The 20,507-nt window shown below is 40.9% G+C and overlaps 3 protein-coding genes across 3 annotated transcripts; 2 read left to right on the top strand and 1 right to left on the bottom strand.

Annotated features, from left to right (window-relative positions):
• Positions 1–400: 400 nt before the first annotated feature.
• LOC142960379 (pinopsin-like) lies at positions 401–4,081 on the bottom strand. Its single transcript, XM_076102192.1, has 5 exons — positions 3,727–4,081; positions 2,678–2,852; positions 1,895–2,066; positions 1,581–1,814; positions 401–610 (listed from the first exon to the last, which is right to left on the bottom strand). Exons 1-5 carry the CDS (start codon positions 4,067–4,069, stop codon positions 401–403), a joined length of 1,134 nt encoding a protein of 377 aa, XP_075958307.1. The 5' UTR covers positions 4,070–4,081.
• A 3,108-nt stretch (positions 4,082–7,189) lies between these two features.
• On the top strand, positions 7,190–17,758 carry LOC142960648 (clathrin interactor 1-like). The gene is made up of 12 exons (XM_076102585.1): positions 7,190–7,377; positions 11,150–11,254; positions 11,466–11,562; positions 12,097–12,205; positions 12,727–12,954; positions 13,569–13,737; positions 13,865–14,081; positions 14,168–14,249; positions 14,393–14,470; positions 14,843–15,150; positions 15,621–15,804; positions 15,933–17,758. The coding sequence occupies exons 1-12, from the start codon at positions 7,337–7,339 to the stop codon at positions 16,289–16,291; spliced, it is 1,977 nt and encodes a 658-aa protein (XP_075958700.1). The 5' UTR covers positions 7,190–7,336; the 3' UTR covers positions 16,292–17,758.
• LOC142959911 (sex-determining region Y protein-like) lies at positions 16,458–19,843 on the top strand. Its single transcript, XM_076101423.1, is given in 5 exon segments — positions 16,458–16,477; positions 18,412–18,702; positions 19,193–19,446; positions 19,601–19,656; positions 19,658–19,843. Coding segments are annotated over 5 exon segments (807 nt in total).
• The last annotated feature ends 664 nt before the right edge of the window (positions 19,844–20,507 follow it).

Here is a 20,507-nt window from a genome sequence, read left to right as displayed (position 1 = left end):
ATGTGACACATTTTTTGTGAGATATAGTGGGCTGCTTAGTGATATATAAAAATATTTAAAATCGAATTATAGTTTAAACTGTAATAGACCACAAAATGAGCTCCATCTGATGCAAAATTCAACAATGGACAGAGGTAAGTCAGTGCAGCTTTACTCCGTCATTGAGGGTCAACATACATCTGACTGTTGCTGTGATAAACAGTTCCAAATATTCAAAATGGAGCTACATGGTCTGCTAAATGTATCAACAGAACAGGTCAAACACATATTTCTAGATCTAAAATAACTCCTGCAGCATCTTTCTAACATTTTCTTTTAAATAGGTCAAATACATTGGAAAAACAAAAAGTGATATAATGTATTTTTTCATTGATCATTGAGCTAAAGTGACCGTTGACCTCTATGTTGCATATTGAGCCACTTGCAACAGAGCAGGCTGCTGTACCTGCTGGTCTCTGGATGTGAACATGGCATGCACTGTGTTTTGCTCTTCCGTTGGTGGGTGGGGGGCGTGATGCCATGCACCCCTTCTGCTGGGCAGTGTATGGTGAACTCTGGTGGGAGGGGCTTCTGAGCTGCACCTGATCATGTACAGGAGACACCTGGAGAACTGAGAGACGCACACAAACAGAGGAGGTCAAGGCAGCAAAAGGAATATGATGCAGAATCAGAAGTTACATTCAGATGTCCGAGCAAGAAGGTGGGAAATGTTTCCTCCTCAGCTCCGTGAGGTGGCATGTAATCACAGAGGATGTTAGTTATTGGTGAAATGTGCCGGCTAAGGCAGGGATACAATGTGAAAGGAATATATAAACCAAGGCTGGATTGCCAACCAGGCCAAGTAGGCAAATTAATTAATTCTAGCCTGGTTTCAGACCTCTGAATCTCCGCCCACATCTTCAGCAAATGCAAATAGGTCTGGCGTTGTGCCCAGTGATGTCTGTTTCCAGAGGGTTTGGAGAAACTATCAACCTATCAGAGCTTTGTGAGCAGAATAAGAGCTGCCTAGCAACACCAATGAAAAATAATGACAGATATGCCAATAAGTGTCGGTGAGATTTAAGCTTATGAAGGTTGTTGCCTTTTTTTGGTCATCATGAAAGATGCTGCAGCAGCTTTCAGTGACTGAAATTATGCTTGAAGGACACATTTGTCCCTTGCTGCTGATTGGTTTAATTTAAAACAAATGTAGTGTTTACAGTTCATTCAAATGAAAAATAAAATGTCGGTGGATGCAAAGTATTTTTCACAAAACAATCAGCAATAAAGCGCTGGAATACTCAGATTCTGGTGTGTTGGTGTTTATTTATATTGGATTTAAACGTGTAAAAACTAATTTAAATATAGATTTTCCTGTGTTGCAAAATAATACACTATGGTTTAGCAAACCAGCTTTGGTGCAACAGAATTTTATGATTTATCATAAAGTAAAAAGAATGTTTATTGTGTGAACATATCTTTTAATTGGTGATGCCTCACAAATGTTTTGCACCTCTTTGTTTTGTTTGGAGTTTATTCAAATGTAATTTAGAGCACGACAGATGACTTTGTGTCAGATATTTACAGGGAATTGTTGGTACCTGGTTGTTGAGCAGCACATAAATAACAGGGTTGAGGATGGTGCTGGTCTTTGCCAGCAGGGACGGGATTAAACTGGCAGCAGGCGGCACCACGCCGGGCTGTCCAAAGGAGGCGAGCATCGCCACAACACCGTATGGCATCCAGCACAATAGGTAGCCTGTCACCATTGAGACCACCATTAGAAGGACACGGCCTTCCCTCCGCTCAGCTGACGACCGATTGATCCTGGTGACCTGGACGGACAAAAAACACTTACACAAACACCGGTGGACCTGGTATCATAGAGGGGTCAAAGGTCACTCTGCGGGCTCACCTGTCTTGCCACCGCTCGCACAGCCAGCAGGATCCTCCCGTAGCAGAAGAACATGAGCAGCAGCGGCAGCAGCAGGCAGAAGATGAACAAACAGCTGATGTAGGAGCGAGCTGCGGACGAGCGCTGGTGCCACTGAACGGAGCAGATGGTGCCGGGACCCTCCGGCCCGTAGCTGCTCCATAACACACAACATATGCTCTGATTTCATGTGCTTCCTGTTTGACATTATTGATTTCTGTGTTAGGATATGTTTCTTATCTCTCTGTTAGGAACAAAAAAATGGAATGGACTTATTTTATTTCATTCTTTTGTTCATGTTAATACTTTTATGTGTTAGATGGGGCTTGGGAAAGGAAGGCAGACACCTCCCCAACATGCTATTTTTTTAAAGTCTAAAATTCTCTGCACTATAATATTATCCAGGTGCTTGGTTGTCAAAGCAAATTTGTTTCGTTTGAGACAGGCTTGAGATAAGATTCTTCAAATAAACATTTTACTTTCTCATTGTTTAAGGACATTAATGATTATCATTTGACCCGTAAAACAAATAACATATTAACTCAGTAAAGTCACATTGTGAAGTTAGGCAGAACATTTGCAGATGACCAAAACGTGTGGCTCTCTCAAGTTATTTTCCTTTAAGGCACTAATTTCATTATTCACTTTTTATTCAAGCGATTAAACCAGGACGTTCCTCATAGTTTTAGCATCATCAGCCTGAATAAGAGGATGATTGATGTAGTAATGAGTGAAATGATGGGTTAATATTGGGGCAGTACGGACCTGCTCCAGCCCAGCAGCGGTGGCAGAGTCCAGACCAGCGAGTAGAGCCAGGAGGCCGCTACAGCGAGCTTGGCCCGGCGGTACTGAGAGGGGTCCGAGTCCAAGTGGGTTCTGCCTAGCACCGCAGAGTACCGCTCCAAGGACAGCAGCGAGAGAGACACCAGAGATACTATACCTGACAGAGAGAGAGAGAGACACATTATTCAGTATAGGACAACAGATATCAAACTGAGCCTGATTAATGACCAAGTGTACTTTTACTCCACTACATTTACTTTACAGATTACAATTTGACATCCAAAACACATGATCAACCTATAAAAGTGGATGCATTGTTATAGATTAAACTACCTAAAGTATTTGGTTATCTGTAATTAAATGTTGCTAACAAGTGAGTCATTATTAGTATAATAAAATCTAGTAATATTACCCATATGTCTATTTTTACAGAATGATAAGAACTCTGTATTTTCTTGTTGACATTTCATATACAATTCATATGCAGACTATATTTCCAGAAAATTCATATATTTATAAAATGAAAAATTCAGATGTTTTTCTTACTACTACTAAGTGTCTTTATTTTAAAGTAACTGTACATTTACTCAAGTACTTTACTTAGGTACAATTTTGAGCTATACTATACTCTACTTGAGTATTTCCATTTTCTGATAATTTAGAGGTCTACTTCTTCTCTACTACATTTTATATACAAATATTTTACTTTTATATACAAATACTTTACAAATACAAAATATAATCAACAAATACATTAGTATGTATTGTTGGGCTATAGATTAAAATAAGACCTCATTGATTAAATTCACAAGCAATCCTGGTCCTGCAGTATATAAAATATTAAAAATGAGCTCCACCTTTACCAGCTACAACATTAAGGTGCTGCAAATAGCTGCATTGTATATAATGCATCAATAATTATAACAGGGCTATTTTGCATAATGAGTATAGGCTACTTTTACTTTTGGTATTTTGAAGCCACATTCAATTTTTTTTCAATTTCATCCTCAATTTCATCCTCAATAACTCACCGAAAAACGCGTTTGAGAAACCGTACCACCGGCACCCGTAGGACCCGGTCAGCCACCTGCCGCGCACGCTGGCCGCGAAGCTGAGGGGAGTCCCGAAGATGCAGACGAGCATGTCGCTGGCGCTGATGTTGATCAGCAGCACGTTCACCGGAGTCACCAGCCCGGGGAAGCGCGAGAACACCATGAGCACGAGGAAGTTACCGAGGAAGCCCAGGACCAGGATGAGTCCCAGGACTACGGCCGCTGCGGTGTGACCCACCCGGCCCAGCGCGGCGGCACCGGGATCCGACATGGAGCTGAGCCCGGTGCTGAGGTTGTTGCTCTGCTGCAGGAGGACCACCATGGCAACCTTGTTATCACTCTAGAATGAGTCAAACCAGAGACAGAGGGTGCTCGTCATAAAACAAAGAAAGAAAATTAATGTTGAAATGGGTTGTGAGGATTGTTTTGTAACCTGCCAATGCAGTGGGGGAGTTTACACAAAAACACTTATTCAGCCCACTGAGTACAAATACAAGACGTCAAGATGTTTAAATATGACGTCGGGAGGAGAGATAACTTTCTCAGACGGACATATGAGTTATTCCATCTTTACCCTCACTGCTCACATAAAAGGTTTTTTGTCCGTATCACTTTTTATTTAAAAGCAAAACAGTTTTAACAGTATAACTAAATTACAAACCCTCAATGAAAAATAAACACTTAAATATGGTGAACACAGTTTTGAGGCAATAAAATATGTAAGATAGTTTTCTTGCCATTACATTTGTTAAAAAATATTCAATTTAAATAGATTCAAACCCAGAACCTAGACAATTTAATAACATTAGTCATAACCAATGCCTAAATTACAGTTTTAATCGAATAGAAAGTGAAAAACATCTCCAAACCTTCAATACGATCAAGGACAACTCCCACAAAGAAAGAATGAAAGAAACAATCAAACAAAGATGCAGACGGTGATGTTTTCCCGGAGACGACCATCACTCTGACACATGTCTTTATCCTGTTCCGTTATTCTACTTTATTCTAGACCAGATTGGGGACCTAAATAACAGAGCCAACATATCAATAATACAAGTTGACTCAGAGGATGAGCCAAGGACACACTCAGGCTGGCAGCATTAACTGATGAGATGCTGAATAAGAAAACTCTCCTAACATTAATTTAGATTTACAGAAAACTAAGATTCCACAAGTAACTTTTAGAAACGTAACTTTGAATTCTGTAATAATGGCCATTTGACTCTCAAACTTTACGTTGATTAGGTGAGTCGGCTGCTTAATGGCAGAATGAATAAGCAAGATGTGGTTGTTTGTTACGTCTTCCGTTGTCCATTGTTGCCAACCTTCAGTGATGCAGGTGTCTGCTTACTTGTTACTTTTCACACAATAATGTATAAACTTCATCCGTGCACACACACACACACACACACTTTCATTGAAACTCTGGAGCCAGACGTGGGTCACGTTTATCACCTTTTCCATGTAATAGAGAAGCAGGATTCTTCCTCTTAACACAATGATTGATCCTTTCGTGTTACACAGAGATTTAACAGATTAGTCAATATTGATTGTATTGTTCTTTATTTATTGTTGATAGAAGAAGAAAAGGGAAGCAAACAGCTGCATGTATAGTCACTTCCAGTGTGGCCTCCCACACATCAACGTAACTATTGTGTGAAGCTACGTCACCAAACTCATCCACTGTAAATAACGTGACATGTCTTCCTTCTCATTGTCCAGGTCATCAGTGATTATTAGAATATTATATAACATTAAGGGTTGCACGTTTTAGGTTTGTTCTGCTTTTCTTTGACAGTAAGGCCTGTGTCAGCCATGTTCATCTTGTCATCTTATGATGTAAACGTATTTATGTGCACTAATTAACAATATAAATGGTATATTTTCACTAATAAGGACAAGAATGATATTAAATTGAATGCAAGAATTCAAAGGGGGCATTTGTAACATTGGTTGGGGGCAATTGTAATACTGAAAAAATAAGTCATAATAAAAATGTAGTTTCAAAACACCCTTTTTAAATGCAATTATACATTTACATTTTGTGAAATATGTTCATTTTCGAACAGAAAAGTATGTCAACACAGACAAACAAGGTGCTTACAATGGGCCATATGGCTCATCATGCAGCCATGGTAAAATATTGTATTCTAGATAGCAACACCTACACTACCATTGGTTGATCATGTTGATTTGTACCAAAATAGAAAGTATTTGTGATGCAGAATGGCCCATTTTTTAATCATATGTATTATATTGGAGGGTTATATTAATGTGGACGCGTTGGCTACATGTAAATGCTGAGTATACTTTTTATGAGCATTAAAAAAAGCAATTATTCAATTAGAAACCAAAACAGACATCTATTTTACTGTAAACAATTATTGTGGGTGTGGTGATATGACATGAACTGCCATCACTCTTGAGCAGATTTGCAGCATTTGAACCAAATAATCTGATCTGAACGTGCACAAATCTACTTACAGCATCAGGATGAATTTAAATCCATCACTTCACAATTCATCACAGTTCAAAGCCCCAATAATGCCTGAGAGGATCTAGATATTGTACATGGCCACTGTGCAACCAGCGTAATTGTGTATGCATAAATACATATATAAGTATTTATAGATCCACATGTAATGTAAGCTGTGCAGCCTGAGCAGATGTTTTCCAGTGTGATCATTTCATTCAAATAAATAGAGATTCATAACAACCGTTACTTTGAATAAATAATACAAATTCTATGAAATCTTTAATCTTTACTCGAGATCTGAATAAAATAGCCTATACTTTTATCTTTAAGCCCATCCTTCCACTGAAAAGTCAAACTACTGCAAGATCTGTAAGCACACTATGATGCAATACTTAACTTCTGTCAGTAGAGGGCGGTATTTTCCTGCTGTATGAAATATATTTCTTCTCTTTTCTCTCCGTATTAATTTTCACCTATACTCGTTCAACTTACACCCTTTTTATTTCATATACTGACACATCTAAAATAAAGGTTTATCTTATGTGAATAATATGATCAACCAATTTGGGATAATCAGCAGTTGTTAGTCAAATATGACTTAAAATGTATTTAACAGCCCAGAGGCAGCTCTATATCATTGAGGGAACAATACTTTTACATTGTATAATTCTAAAATTAAACATTATTGGTTTTAAAAGGAAGATAACAATATTTTAGACAGAGTGACGTGAAACGTGTCATTTTTTGTCAGAGGTGTGAAAACTTAGAAATATAATATATAGAATATAAATAAATCAGATTTTAGAGCATCATGAAGATAAACTCTGCTCGTAAGAAGACGTTGGCCCCAAATAGCACGTTCATTGTGCGTCAATTTGCTGTGAGTGAACATCGCGACGCTCCCGTGACGTAGACGGAGAACGACGTTTCCGTAGCAACTGGGGGGCGATCCGTGAACCGCAGCGGCCGCTGTTACTACGGGAAGCTAATAGAGGAGTAACGGGGATTTTGTCGTCGGATAACCGGACACCTCGTCTGTCTTGTGGGGGGGCCTAGAGACACGGGGGCGACGCACCATCGAGGCGGCGAGCCCGCAGTATCCGGACGGAGATGCTGAATATGTGGAAAGTCCGAGAGCTGGTGGACAAAGCGTGAGTACCGAGGAGCAGGTGGAGCTGAGTGGCTGCTATGCTAACCCGGCTAACGTTAGCTCGGCAGCATCAGCAACGGATACAGGGCCGTGACGTCACGGCGATAGCCCCTCAGCTGTTAGCTCCGACTAGCTGGCTAGCTGCCAACCTTCAACCTTGTGGCATAAATAGAGACGAGTGCTTTACGGTGGCTTCTACCATCGTGCGTTTTTAATCGCTTGTCCATACAGGGGGCGGGGAAAAAAGACAACAGCACACACTGTTGATTCATTTATTTACGAGCCACAACGAACGCGATGCAGTTAGCTAATTCCGCTAGCAGTGAGGAGCCCATCTCGGCTCTGTGTACTGTTTCTGTTGGTGCTGCTGCTGCAGAATCACGCCCTGTGTCAGCCTGGTGATGCCTGCTGCCTCCACCGTGCATCCACCTGACATTATATCCCGAGTAGAGAGCTAAGCACTGATGGTGGAAGGCTAAGAGGCAAGATAATTGTTTGTGGATGGCACATATCCAATCAATTAGCGACCAAACATGTCTCAACGAAGCCCAGCTAAGACAACAAAGCTGGTCGGCTAAACAGACCGTACTGTTGTAGTGTAATGCTGGTGTCCTCCTACGTTGTGTTGTTTATCTGAGCACTAGACTGCGCATGCTTCATTGTGATATCTATTATTGTAAGTATAGTGTGCAGTATATAGTATATAAGTACACCTGTTTCTGGTAACCGGTCCCTTTATTTAATAACCAAGTAAACAACTTGTGAAGAGGATGGTGTCACTATCCGGAGGACTAGGTCTATGGTAGATACAATAAAATAATTTTTAAGTAGCTTGACAAAGGAAGCTGTCATCATATGTTTCATAGAGTAACAATAACCAGGATCAGCTGTATTGGCTGAGTATATGTACACATATAAGGAAGTGGACCATGTTGTTGTTGTTGTTGTTGTTGCTCTCAGTCTATGTACACAGAAATAGACTGGACCAAGGTAAAACATAAACATTATATAAATATAATGATATTCTTGTCATTAATGTTGGTTCAGTAATCTCACAAATATACTTTCTATACACATTAGAGTCATTATGTTGACTTATTTAAAGGACAACCGTATCTCATAAAAACAGACTGTTTTTTAGACAACTTTTTAGATACTTCTCCTAAACACTGACTCTAATCTCAGTTTCATGTGGGATTGACTTTATACCTCAATTTCATCAATACAGCTTTGACTTGACTCGAATCTGCAATAACGTTGTGAATCTGAGTCTTTTTCCTGAGCAAATAACCCTCGATCTTCCTTTAAGTAGTTTGTTTGTCTTGTATTTGTTTTCTGATCTATGATCTAGTGCTTCGGCCAGTCTTGGACTGATATCGATTATAGTGCAACATATGGCTGGGCAATAATTCAAAATGGTGGAATCTTATCGTGACGAAATCAGATATCGAGATATCGTGATACACAATTACGTAGTGTAAATAAATTATAAGCACATACTAACTCAGATTTAGCAGAAAATCTTATCAGATTGCAGTAAAGTACCTAATTAAATGAGAAAATACTCAGTGCTTTTCATTTGTCCAGTATGTCATTCACATGTGAGTATACAAAAATAGGCTTTACCATGTTGTCATTTCATTTAGACGATTAATTTATTGAATTATCAGTAAACATGCTTTGTCGTGATATGGAGATATGAAATGACCTATATGGTGATGGAAGATTTTGGCCATATTGCCCACTCCTAGTGCTACAGATCAGTACATCCCATTGTTTCATGCAAACATCCTCACACCAGAGAAATTCAACCAAAAGCGTTTCTGTTTTTTCAGTTGCTCTTCATTTTTTAGTTCCCTTTTTAGTTCATCAACATTTTAGGGTTTTTTCTACAGCTGCTGTGGATTATGTCATTTAGATTTAGTTTGAAGAGTTTGTATGTCGATCAACATTTCAGTGGTTTATTCTATAGGTGTAATAAACTGGCCATGGAGTTTATTTTCTAACACAAAACATACCAGCAAGCTATCATCTCATTAAGTTACAGTGTTGCTGTCTTTTTTTAATTATCTTTATCTTGTACTGTGTTTTTTCATATTAGGTGCATAATTACTTGAAGGTTTCAGCTCCCTTTGGGTTATTAATCTGCACTTGCATTTTGGTAACAATCGTGCAAACAAGGTTAAATGCAGACTACTGTTAGATAGAGGGTACAGCATGCCAAAAGCATCTTTTCATTTTAGGGATGCTGATGAACTCTTACATACATATTGTCTAAATCCTGTCATTTATATTCCATATCATGTCTTTATTTGCCACATTTACATCCCTGTGTGTCTGTCTGCTAACAGTTTGAGATCCTACATTCTCTCCAGTCTCCCGTTGGCTCCGCTCTTTAAAGGACCAATTATATTGCAAATGTGACAAGGAAGAAAGAGTAACTAGACAGAAGAAAGTTGCATAAAGGAAAGATGGGTGAATAGACTAAAGAAAGAAGATAAGACGAGTGAATATACTGTACGAAGGTAGCACAGATGGAGAGCTCAACAGAGCTTTAGATGGAGTAATAAACACCAATCAGCTGTTGGGTGTGCCTGGCTGGGCCTGATGAATACACTCTATTATTGATCCACCTTAACAGAGCTGGCAGCAGTGGCCTTGCTTTTCCTGCAGATTGAGAGTCACGCTATTATGGTGCTCTCGCTGTCTGTGTCAGTCTTATCTGCTGACAATAACACCGTCAAAGGGGCAGCTCCTGTACTGAAGGTGCCTCTGATTCTCTTTTGCTGGGAGGATGGCAGAGCTCAGAGGAGAAAGAGACGGAGAGGAAAGGTGCTGCGTAATGAAAGAGTAATGATGGGAACGTGAGATTGGCAGACGCGGGGAGTAGAAATTGGAAAAGGCCAGTTTAAGAAGGAGTGGCAGGCTGAAGTAGTAGTAGTTTAGGTCGTGGTAGAGAGAGATGCATTTCACTTTGCAGTGCTTTGGCTGGGTTTTGTTGCCAGGAGTCTGTAGCACAAGCCACGCCCACCAAAAGATGCAACACGCACACACAGGAGAACACAAAATCAAAGAGTGCAGGAGGCAGACCTTGCTGATGTTTTTTTTTGGCTGTGTTCACCCTTGTGTCACCCTTTGTGTCCTGAACATGTGAATATGCTTGTGTGTGTGTGTCTGCATGCCTGTCCTTTTGAAGTGCAGTGGTCAAGACATTCATAATTCAGAGAGCTGAGATTCACCTGGTCTTACTTGATTTCACTGTGTATTATGACGCCTGCATGAATGTAGCTGTTCGTTGTGGTAATCCTGTTTTCCACAGTTCTTGCTTCAGTGTGTTTGTGCTGCATGAGTGCGGGGTTGCCATGTGTAGCAGCAGGTAGACATCTGTTGTGTAGAAGTTAGACATGATAATGACGCTCTGCTAGCCAGAGGGATTGTTTGTCATTTCAGAGTCACCCTCATTGAATTTGGGTGTGTTCTACTGTGTAAATATATCAATGTGTGTGTTTTTGGTGTCTGTATTTTGGTCAGCCTGACCTCTGGAAATGAGACGAGCGGAGTGTGAAGGGAATCGGCACAGAACATTTGCTGATAACAAGCAAGGCTGACGGACCGAAAGACTGACAATAAAAAGCTCTGTGATCACAATAAGTGAACAGAATGAAAAGAAAACGAAGCCACACTGTTTCACCTTTTCTATAATTGAAATATTGATGGTAATACAGATATTTTATTGGAGTAACCATGAAGGAAATGTATGTTTGTGTCAACAGCACTAATGTGGTGATGAACTACTCGGAGATCGAGTCCAAGGTGAGAGAGGCCACCAATGACGACCCCTGGGGACCCTCCGGTCAGCTAATGGGAGAAATAGCCAAGTATGTGTAACACACGCACACACAGTTTCAGTATGTGCACGCAAATACATGCAGGTTATCAGTAAGCTAGCAGGTAAACCATGTTATTATTAGACACACGGTGTTTTATTTAGAAGAAAAAAAGAGTTCTGTCCAGAAGACAAGTGAGGCTCCGGTCACTTGGATTACCTAAAGCAGAATAATATGTTTTACTGTGTGTTTGTGTGTGTAGATCTACCTTTATGTACGAGCAGTTCCCAGAGGTGATGAACATGCTGTGGACCAGGATGCTGAAGGATAACAAGAAAAACTGGAGACGAGTCTACAAGGTATGGTTATTCGGTTGATTCCCAGGTGGTGTGTGCTTGTGTTGTATATGTGTCGTGTTGTACTGTGCAGCGCAGTTCTGTATCGTTTTATCAGGATTGAGGAAAGCTGAGTCTCAGGGCGTCTTTGTTCCTGCAGTCAGACACCCACATGGGTTCCAGTGTTTACACGAGTGACTGGATCAACACTTTTTAGGTTTACTGATTCTCTGGTTTTCTTTCTTTTTACTTTACATACAATTATGTATGTATGTATGCAATGTATGTATGAATCCTGTATATGTATAGCGCAAAGATCAGAGCAGTGCATATCAACTACATTCTTGAATCCTGCCCACATACTCACAAGCCTTATATGCAAAGATGATAAATTATGCAAGAGCCTAGGAAGAATGAATTTGTTTAGATTTTTTAGAGCATAATTAAGATGCGTTTAAGAGTAGGGGCAGTTGAGTAAAGATTATTGCTCACTGAGTGGTTCTGGTTACATCCCCTGCATGGTCTCTTATCACGTCTCATACTGTCCCTCTCTTCCAGGCTTTACTGCTGCTGGCCTATCTGATCAGGAACGGGTCTGAAAGAGTCGTCACCAGTGCCCGAGAACACATCTACGACCTGCGGTCTCTAGAGAACTACAACTTGATTGGTGAGTCTCTTAAATCGAAATTAGCTAGCTCTTTCTCTTCTTATTCTTTACGTCTAAAGTGTCCAAGATAGAACGGGTTCATCCTCTGGGGAGAATGAATACAGTGTGCATGGTGAAACTTCCATTTGATTTTGGTCATTCTTGCATACAAAAATACATTTTGACCTGGTGATGGATCTAGAGTAACCAAAAACATTATGATTGATCCTCTCGGGACATTTAATATCTCTGCAAATGTCATGAATTATCTGACATTTCATTGTAAAGACACCGTGCCTTTACACAGTGGGTGACACGAGATGAAAGGTCAGAATGTCACCAAAGTTACTATCTACAACAAATGTCAAAAAGTCTGGCCAGTAGTCATCCTGTTTTACTTGTGTGTGTGTGTGTGTGTGTGTGTGTGTGTGTGTGTGTGTGTGTGTGTGTGTGTGTGTGTGTGTGTGTGTGTGTGTGTGTGTGTGTGTGTGTGTGTGTGTGTGTGTGTGTGTGTGTGTGTGTGTGTGTGTGTGTGTGTTCAGATGAGAATGGTAAGGATCAGGGCATCAATGTGCGTCAGAAGGTGAAGGAGATGGTCGAGTTCATCCAGGACGATGACAGACTGAGAGAGGAGAGGAAGAAAGCCAAAAAGAACAAAGATAAATACATTGGAGTCTCCTCTGACAGTATAGGAGGAGGAGGAAATGGAGGAGGAGGAAGTGGAGAAGGAGGAGGAGGAGGAGGAGGAGGAGGCGGCAGCGTTAAGATCTGTAAGTAATTCACTACATCTCCTTTGACAGCTGTCAGATGTGGATTCAAATGATAATAATAACTTCCCCTATCCAAACCCAGAGGTCTTAAAATGAATTAGAGGAAGGACAACATGTAAAGCAAGCGTGAGACTTTTTGAATCAAACTTGAATTTCCCGTAATAACGAGGAATTTGTGATATTGGTTTGTCAAAAAAATGGCACACATCACAAGAGCCCAAAAAATGTCTTCAAATATATGAAACACAGAACAGCATCCTAACTTTGGATGTTGGTGTGTGAGGATATTATTTAAATTGATCATTTAAAAGATTTATCAATCAAAAATGCAAAACATTTTCCAGGTCCAACTTCTACAATGTGTTGATGTGTGTTAGGAGTCATTTTATTGACCAAACAATTAATCAAAAATTATCAAAATGCGGCAGCTCTAATGTTATTGTTGGTTTTAGTGTTTTATATTTGTTATAGATCGGCATTTTTACACAACATTGTTCAGCGAATTAAGAGCTTGATACGACTAGTATGATTTGGTGGATGCTTGTGAAGCTGCTCATGTTCAAAAGTCTTCTCTCTCTCTCTCTCTCTGTCCTTTTCTTTGTTCTTCCTTCCAGCAAATGAGTTGGATCGCAGTAAGTGGGATGAGGACTGGGATAAGAGCAGAGGAGCTTTCCCCTTTAGCGAGAAGCTCGGAGAGATCAGTGACAAGATCGGCAGCACCATCGACGACACACTCAACAAGTTCAGAAAGAAGGAACGAGACGACTCGCCCGACAGAATCAGGTAAACGTACCATGTCCTCCTGCACAGTTCTACACATTACTTTCTACTGTCTTGGGTTATCCATCACATAAACAAACACACACAGACGTACAATAACTGCAAAGCAACAAAACGCTGCCTCTTCTAGTGACAACGAGGAGGACAGAGCGTCGAGAAACGGCAGGCAGGAAACCCTCGAGTTCAAAGATGAGGAGGAAACTGTCACAACAAAGAGCATCCAAATCACACAAGCAACAGAAACCACCACCACCACCACGCGGAAACGCAGCGGAGCAACGAGCAGCAAGGCTTTGGACCTCGGTGCTGCAGCCCATTATACTGGAGACAAGAGCCCAGAGGAGAAGGTACTCGCACTCACACTTTTCCAAATGTGGGATACATTTTAAAGAGTACACATTTAATCACCGTGTCTTTTTATTTCTGTCTTTAGTCATCAGTCAGGCAGTCTTCCAGTAGCGGTCTAGCTGACCTGCTAGTGATTGACCCTTTATCCAATCAGAGCACTGCAACAGGTACTTACAAACTTTTACACAAACAAAGATATGGAAGAAATGGAGGCCAAGAAGGTGTTTTTTTTTGTTTGTTTTTTTAAATGTGGGTGGTGTTGTGTCACTCTTACATGTGTACATACATGTGTGTGTGTCCTTCCATCCAGGTGGCAGTTCAGACCTCATTGGTGGCTTTGCAGACTTCTCCTCTCCTGCAGCCTCTGCCAGCCTCCCAACCTCCGCTGGTAAACTTGTTCTTGCCTCTCTCAGCTCTTCCTGTGTTAATCTGAAGGTGCTTTCACTCCTGTAATCCGTTTCATTTGGTTCGGACAAAGTGGCAAAATTATACATTGTTTCATCTTAGTTCTCCTGAGTTTGGTCTTTTTGTTTTCACACCACAAACACACCGTACCAGAGTCCGTTTGGACCAAGACCCATGGTTCCACTGATTGCACTAACTGGGCAAACCCACCAGTGTTAAGAGTGAAAGTCCACCGTGAAAAAAGCCATTTAATACATACTTTTAAAATGTATTTAGATTTTTTTTGTTTGCAGTTCTTGTCAAAAGATGAATGTTACAATCACAACTAAACATATCACAACTCTCTTGTGGCCAGCTGCTGCACCACCCAATGGAAATGGAGAATTTGGGGACTGGAGCACTTTCTCGGCCAATACACCAGTTTCGTCTTGCTCTTGTCCCTCCCATCCCGTCACTGACCTGTTTGGCAGCGTCCAGTCCACCGCAGCCCCGGCCTCTAATACTACCCCACCTTCTACCGAGCTCTTTGACCTGTTGGGCGGAGTCAACCATCAACTAACCAATCCGCATACAACACTGAGTGCCTCTCAGAGCATGACTTTCTCTCTGGGAGGTGCAACGCCAGGATCAATGCCAACCATGCCCCTTTCTCGCTCTCAGCAGGTAGGTACGGTATATTTCACAGGGAGGACTAGCTTGTCTCAAACTGTATGAAAATCTAAAAAAATGTTGAAGATAGTGAATTCCACTGAAAGAATAACCCAGATGCTTCCAGTGTGTATTTAATGGTGGTGCAGGTCTGGTGGGTGGGAAGGCTAAGTAGGTACATGAGGTTAGATGAGATGCAATGGGTTTGTTTATTGTGAAAATCTGCAATAAAGAGACCCGGATCAAAAGAACAATGTGAAAGGTTCATTCAGCAATGCTGCAAACCTAATCAAAGATTTATGTCGGTGCACCCTTAAAGAACGCTTTTTATTCCAATTTTCAATAAATATTAAGAGTTAGAAACCAGTTTGAGGCTGTTAATTGCTTTCAGTTTTTAATTTTGTGTTCTTAACGGTATGTTTATTTTCTTCTACATGTCAGGAAAAACTATATTCTTTGTGTAAAATATTTGTAATTAATTTTAGAGCTTGGGAGGCATGACATCTCAGCAGCCCATAGGACAACAGCAGAAGGTTGGTGTTGGAGGTCCAGGATCATTAGGGTCAACCTGGTCTGACCCCTCCGTCAACATCAGTCTGGACTTCCTATCAGCAGGCCTCAACCCCACGAAGACACCGCCCACACTCAACAATATCATGCAGCAACAAGGTATTGTGTTCAATACTGTGATTTATTTTCTATATCTAGTAAACATTTTAACATTTTAGACTGGTCAGTGTAACTATCTGAACAAACAGAGTGGATTAACTCCTCCCTCTCCATATGTGTCTGCACAGGAGTACCTCCGGTTAGCCTGTTGACCCAGAGCTTCGGAGGACTGAACCTCAGCTCCCCGCCCCACGTTACACCCAGCAGACCACCAGCCAATCCCATGATGGCAAGCAATGCAATGACGATGGGAATGCCTGCATCAATGGCATCGAGTATGCCCCCTTCAATGACCACGGGGACCATGGGGATGGGGGGAATTCCTGTAAACCAAGGCATGGTGGGAATGAACATGAGCATGAATATGGGCATGGCCACTCCAGTGATTATGGCTGGCATGGGAGTGGGCCTAGCACACTCCATCACCCCAGCCGTGGTTCCACCCAAACAGGATGCCTTCGCTAACTTTGGCAGCTTTGGGAAATGAAGGAGTGCAAATGTGAGTGTGAGTGTGAGTGTGCATGTCTGACATTTTGAGAGTGTGAACCAGAGGACTGCTGTACTTGAAGACAACCTTGCATGTTTCTCTCTCTGCTTCTGCTGTCTTTGGTTGAGCCGGCGCCAGTGATCCTTCACCATGCCAGTCTGTCGACATGATGTTGGAGGATGGGGGGTAGTGCCCACTGCTGCCCTTCACCCATTTGATGTGTGGAATGATGTCACACAGGAGGACGCCTGAAGAGCAGGGAAGGTGTCAACCCACAGCCGCGAGTCATTACTTTCCTGTGGGGAAAAGCTCCTCTTTAGCTGTTTTTATATGTGAACTACAGTATGTCCTCCTCCATTACAAAAAATCACTGCAAAAGGTTTTTTTCTCTGTAAATGTACAGAGAATCAATCGGTAGGATTAACTCCACTACAAATGGCATTGCTGCCTTCATTTAGCATTTTAGCCTGAGGTATTACAATAAAATGAATCATTTCAACCAAACTTAATCGTAAAATTTAAGCCATTACATTATTGCCAGAGAGAACAGCAACATAATGTTGCTGGTGCATACTGAATCCGTACTCTGGCCCTCCAGCAGGGGGCAGGATGGGTCTCTGCCTTGAGATAACGCTGCATCGTGGTATTTATTCTTGGGACATATTTCAGTGGATGAATTGCATATTACATCCGTTTCCTCCCCTCTCCTCTTTTTATCAGGCCCGAAGCAGTTCTCAGTAAGTCAATGTAAAGTAGGACACCTACAGTTTTATTGATGTTTAAAAGACAACATGAGTGAAACCTTGAACTGCTCAGAACAAATGTCCCTAAACTACTGTTTATGACATAGTAAACTCTTAATATAAACTCTTTATATTACAATAATTAGTCAGTTAAAAGTTACAATTTTCCTCTACTTTCCATTTTGGATGCCTCTGTCAGATTAATGCCTGATAAAGGGTTCAGTCAGTATTTTATTTTGAATACTAGTCATTCATAGTTTCTTTTGATGCTCCTCCTGATGTTGCTTCAGACATGATGTTGTGGGACACGTGACTTTATCTCAGCATTGCTTTCTGACCCACATAGATCTCTTCTATCTATTGTACTTTTTCATACAGACACTGTTTATGGATAGAGGTACAGAATAAGTTTTTTTTTTTTTTCAGTATTTGCCAACAGGCTTCGGGAAAAGAGGGTCAACGATGGTCACCATCTACAAGACTGAACATTACAATCCTCTATACTTCTTCTGTGTTTAAGGCAGTGGCTCCCCTCTCAATGTGTGGGTCAACACAGCAATGTACCTTTAATTACAAACAAGTTTTGCCAGCAAACATTTTTCCGCCTGCAGCTCTCTTGGTGCACCTCACAAACTGTGGACTAGAAAATACTCACATGGATTACACACATTGGAGGACATTTTCTTTCGTTAGCTGAGTTTTAATAAAGGATTTCTAAGGTTGGGATCAATCTAACGGGTGTTGGGCGTCTCGAGTGAAGTGTGTGTGTGTGTGTGTGTGTGTGTGTGTGTGTGAGAGAAAAGAGTAAATGAGTGTGTGTGACTTTGTGTTTGGGTATAGTTCTCTGTTTGATGTGCAAACAGCTAAGCAGAGCCTGTTGTCATTTTCTGAGGCACTGCACTCCAAATGACCAAATCTTTATTTTGTTACTCTGAGGAATGATTCCATAGTTATTAGTTTAATACTTTTCTTAGTTTACTTGTAAGGTTATGTTCATACGGGAGCTACTAATAACAATTTAGTTAAAGGGAACCATGTTTTTTTTTTTTTTTGTTTTTTTTTCGGTACAGCTTGTTTCATTTGATTGTACTCTATATTTTCTGTACTTCATTTGAAATTAAATTATAACATTAAAGATTAAATCTCCTTGTAGGCTTTTTGCATCATGCTCCGGGGTTGATTCTAGTATTTTTTCAACTTAATGAAATGTAGTTTTGACAACTTTTGAACCAAGTAATAAATTTACAAAATGTATTTACCTCCAGAGTTGTGTTCTTGGACAGTGCATAGAAGGCTTTGAATAATAAAACTAGACAATCTTCATGGGGAAATAAAATGTACATTAATAAGATAAGATAGGCCTTTATTGATCTCCAGAGAAACAAGAACCGGGTCCGCAAACCAGAGACACGGGCCAGGATCCAGCCTCTCTGGGACCGTTTTAGTTGGTTGGAAAAGGTTGATATCGGTGGTAATCTCCCGTCTTCAAATTCAGAACTTGTTCCAACTGAGGCCATGTGGTCTGCGCAGGTTTTGGACCCATCTCCGGTCACGTCCAGCGGAATCTGATCCACGGGATGCAGCTGGAGAACCCCTGAACCCAGATGCAGTCCACCTCACACCCGCACTCTGAGGTGACAGTCCGGTTACCAGCTTTACCATCCCGCCCGGAGGAAGGTACAGTATGCCATCGGGCCTGTGTGTGCTAGTCCTGCTGAGATGTGAACGGAAGCAGAGACCCAGGAAAATAAAGATGAAATGTTTGGAATAACATCAATCAAAACATCCTAATTATGAGATACTAAATCAAATTACAATTGTGAAGTGACATTTTAACGTTCAAATCATGAGATACTAAAATAAAATCATTGTTACATTAAGTCAAAAAAGTTTTTATTGAGATTTATTGTGTCATCTCTAATATTTCATCTGTTTTTTTTGTTTGGTGGAAATCGGTCTCCTTGAATCGGTAATCTTAAATTTCTTGCAATCAGCATTTGTTATATGAGCTTTAATTCACATATACAGAACTCCAAAATCATCACAGACCAATCATCTGTGCCCTAAAATGTTTAGTAATGATAGGCATAACACAAACCTTGTGTGTAATTCTGAATGTTTTCTACAACTGTGAGCGAACAAATCAGTCTCCCCAAATGTCCTCTTCAGATCTGAAGCAGTGGCAGTCCGGCCAAGACAAGAATGGATACATTAAACGGCCACCAAATGCCTTTATTGTGTGGTCTCATATCCACCGCCAACACGCCCTTCGCAAAATCTGCCCTGGAGCCGACATGATAGACACCAGTATTGTGCTGGGCTGTGAGTGGTCCAAGCTCAGTCAGGAGCAGAAGAGGCCCTACTATGAAGTGGCTCACAAACTGAAACACATGCATAGACAGCAATTCCCCAGTATGGACAATACTGATGAGAGGATAATGAACATTTACTGCACGTTTACTGGCAAGTCTTGTGTGCAGATATACAGTAGGATGTGTATTCAGTTTTAATCTGTTCTGGTATGGATGGTGAACCTCTGACTCTCTGCTTTGTTATATCATACCAGATTATGAGTTCCGCCCCCAGAAGAAGAAAGTGTGTTTATCCTCAGGGCAGGGAGCATGGACAAGACCCTGGCATTTCCTTCTCACAGGCAGTGCCTCCAGCTTAGTCCCAGTTGAAGGGCCCCAGCATGTATCCATATCCCACCATGATGCCCTACACAGTGGGCTACCATCCGTACCCACTTTTTACCCCATGTCATCAAATGGGCCTCCACTCCGGGGTTTGGATTGACCGTCCAAGGTAAGGCATCTTCAGTGAAGTATTCCAGCTAGCCGATGTGTGAGAGCTGGTTTATATCCTTCAATGCACCTTCCATATACTCCATGCACTGAATTTATTTTGATAACTCATAAATTATAGCAAATATTAAGCATTAAATGTTTCTTTTTACTGTCAACCCACAGTATCCCGCAGACATGCAAAAACACTTTTTTCCTTTAGATTTCTTTAAAGCAGCAGCAAGTAGAACGTGTTTTGTTTCAAGCAAGATTTCTCACTTTTACACACTGAATGTTACATGAATTTGTCTAACACACAATTCCACTGCAAACCAATCAAGAGAGATTACATTACATTAATTTGGCAGACAACTTTGTTCATGAGTGGATATTAATATTTTGCTTCTGGTATGTTTTTAAGGTTTTAGCATGCAGATTTTGTTATGGATTTGACTTTCATGCAAGTACCTTTTTGAATACAGGACATCCCAAAACAGTGCAGTGGTTTTCCCCTGTCGTAGACTATTACCACTAGGACTTTTGTTGTTTTTCCACCACTGTTCATAACAATGGACTCACAAAATACCCACAGCATACAAAATACCCAGCACCGCAGAGAGAGAAGTTAATTGGCTATGCAGAGAGTGGTCGTGATCAAGAGTCCAATTAAATATCAACAACACCCTGCGT

Source organism: Anarhichas minor, unplaced genomic scaffold, assembly GCF_050575085.1.
Source record: "Anarhichas minor isolate MPS153535 unplaced genomic scaffold, ASM5057508v1 ptg000027l, whole genome shotgun sequence".
Lineage (NCBI taxonomy): Eukaryota > Metazoa > Chordata > Actinopteri > Perciformes > Anarhichadidae > Anarhichas > Anarhichas minor.
This window is presented reverse-complemented; position numbering and strand designations above follow the sequence as displayed.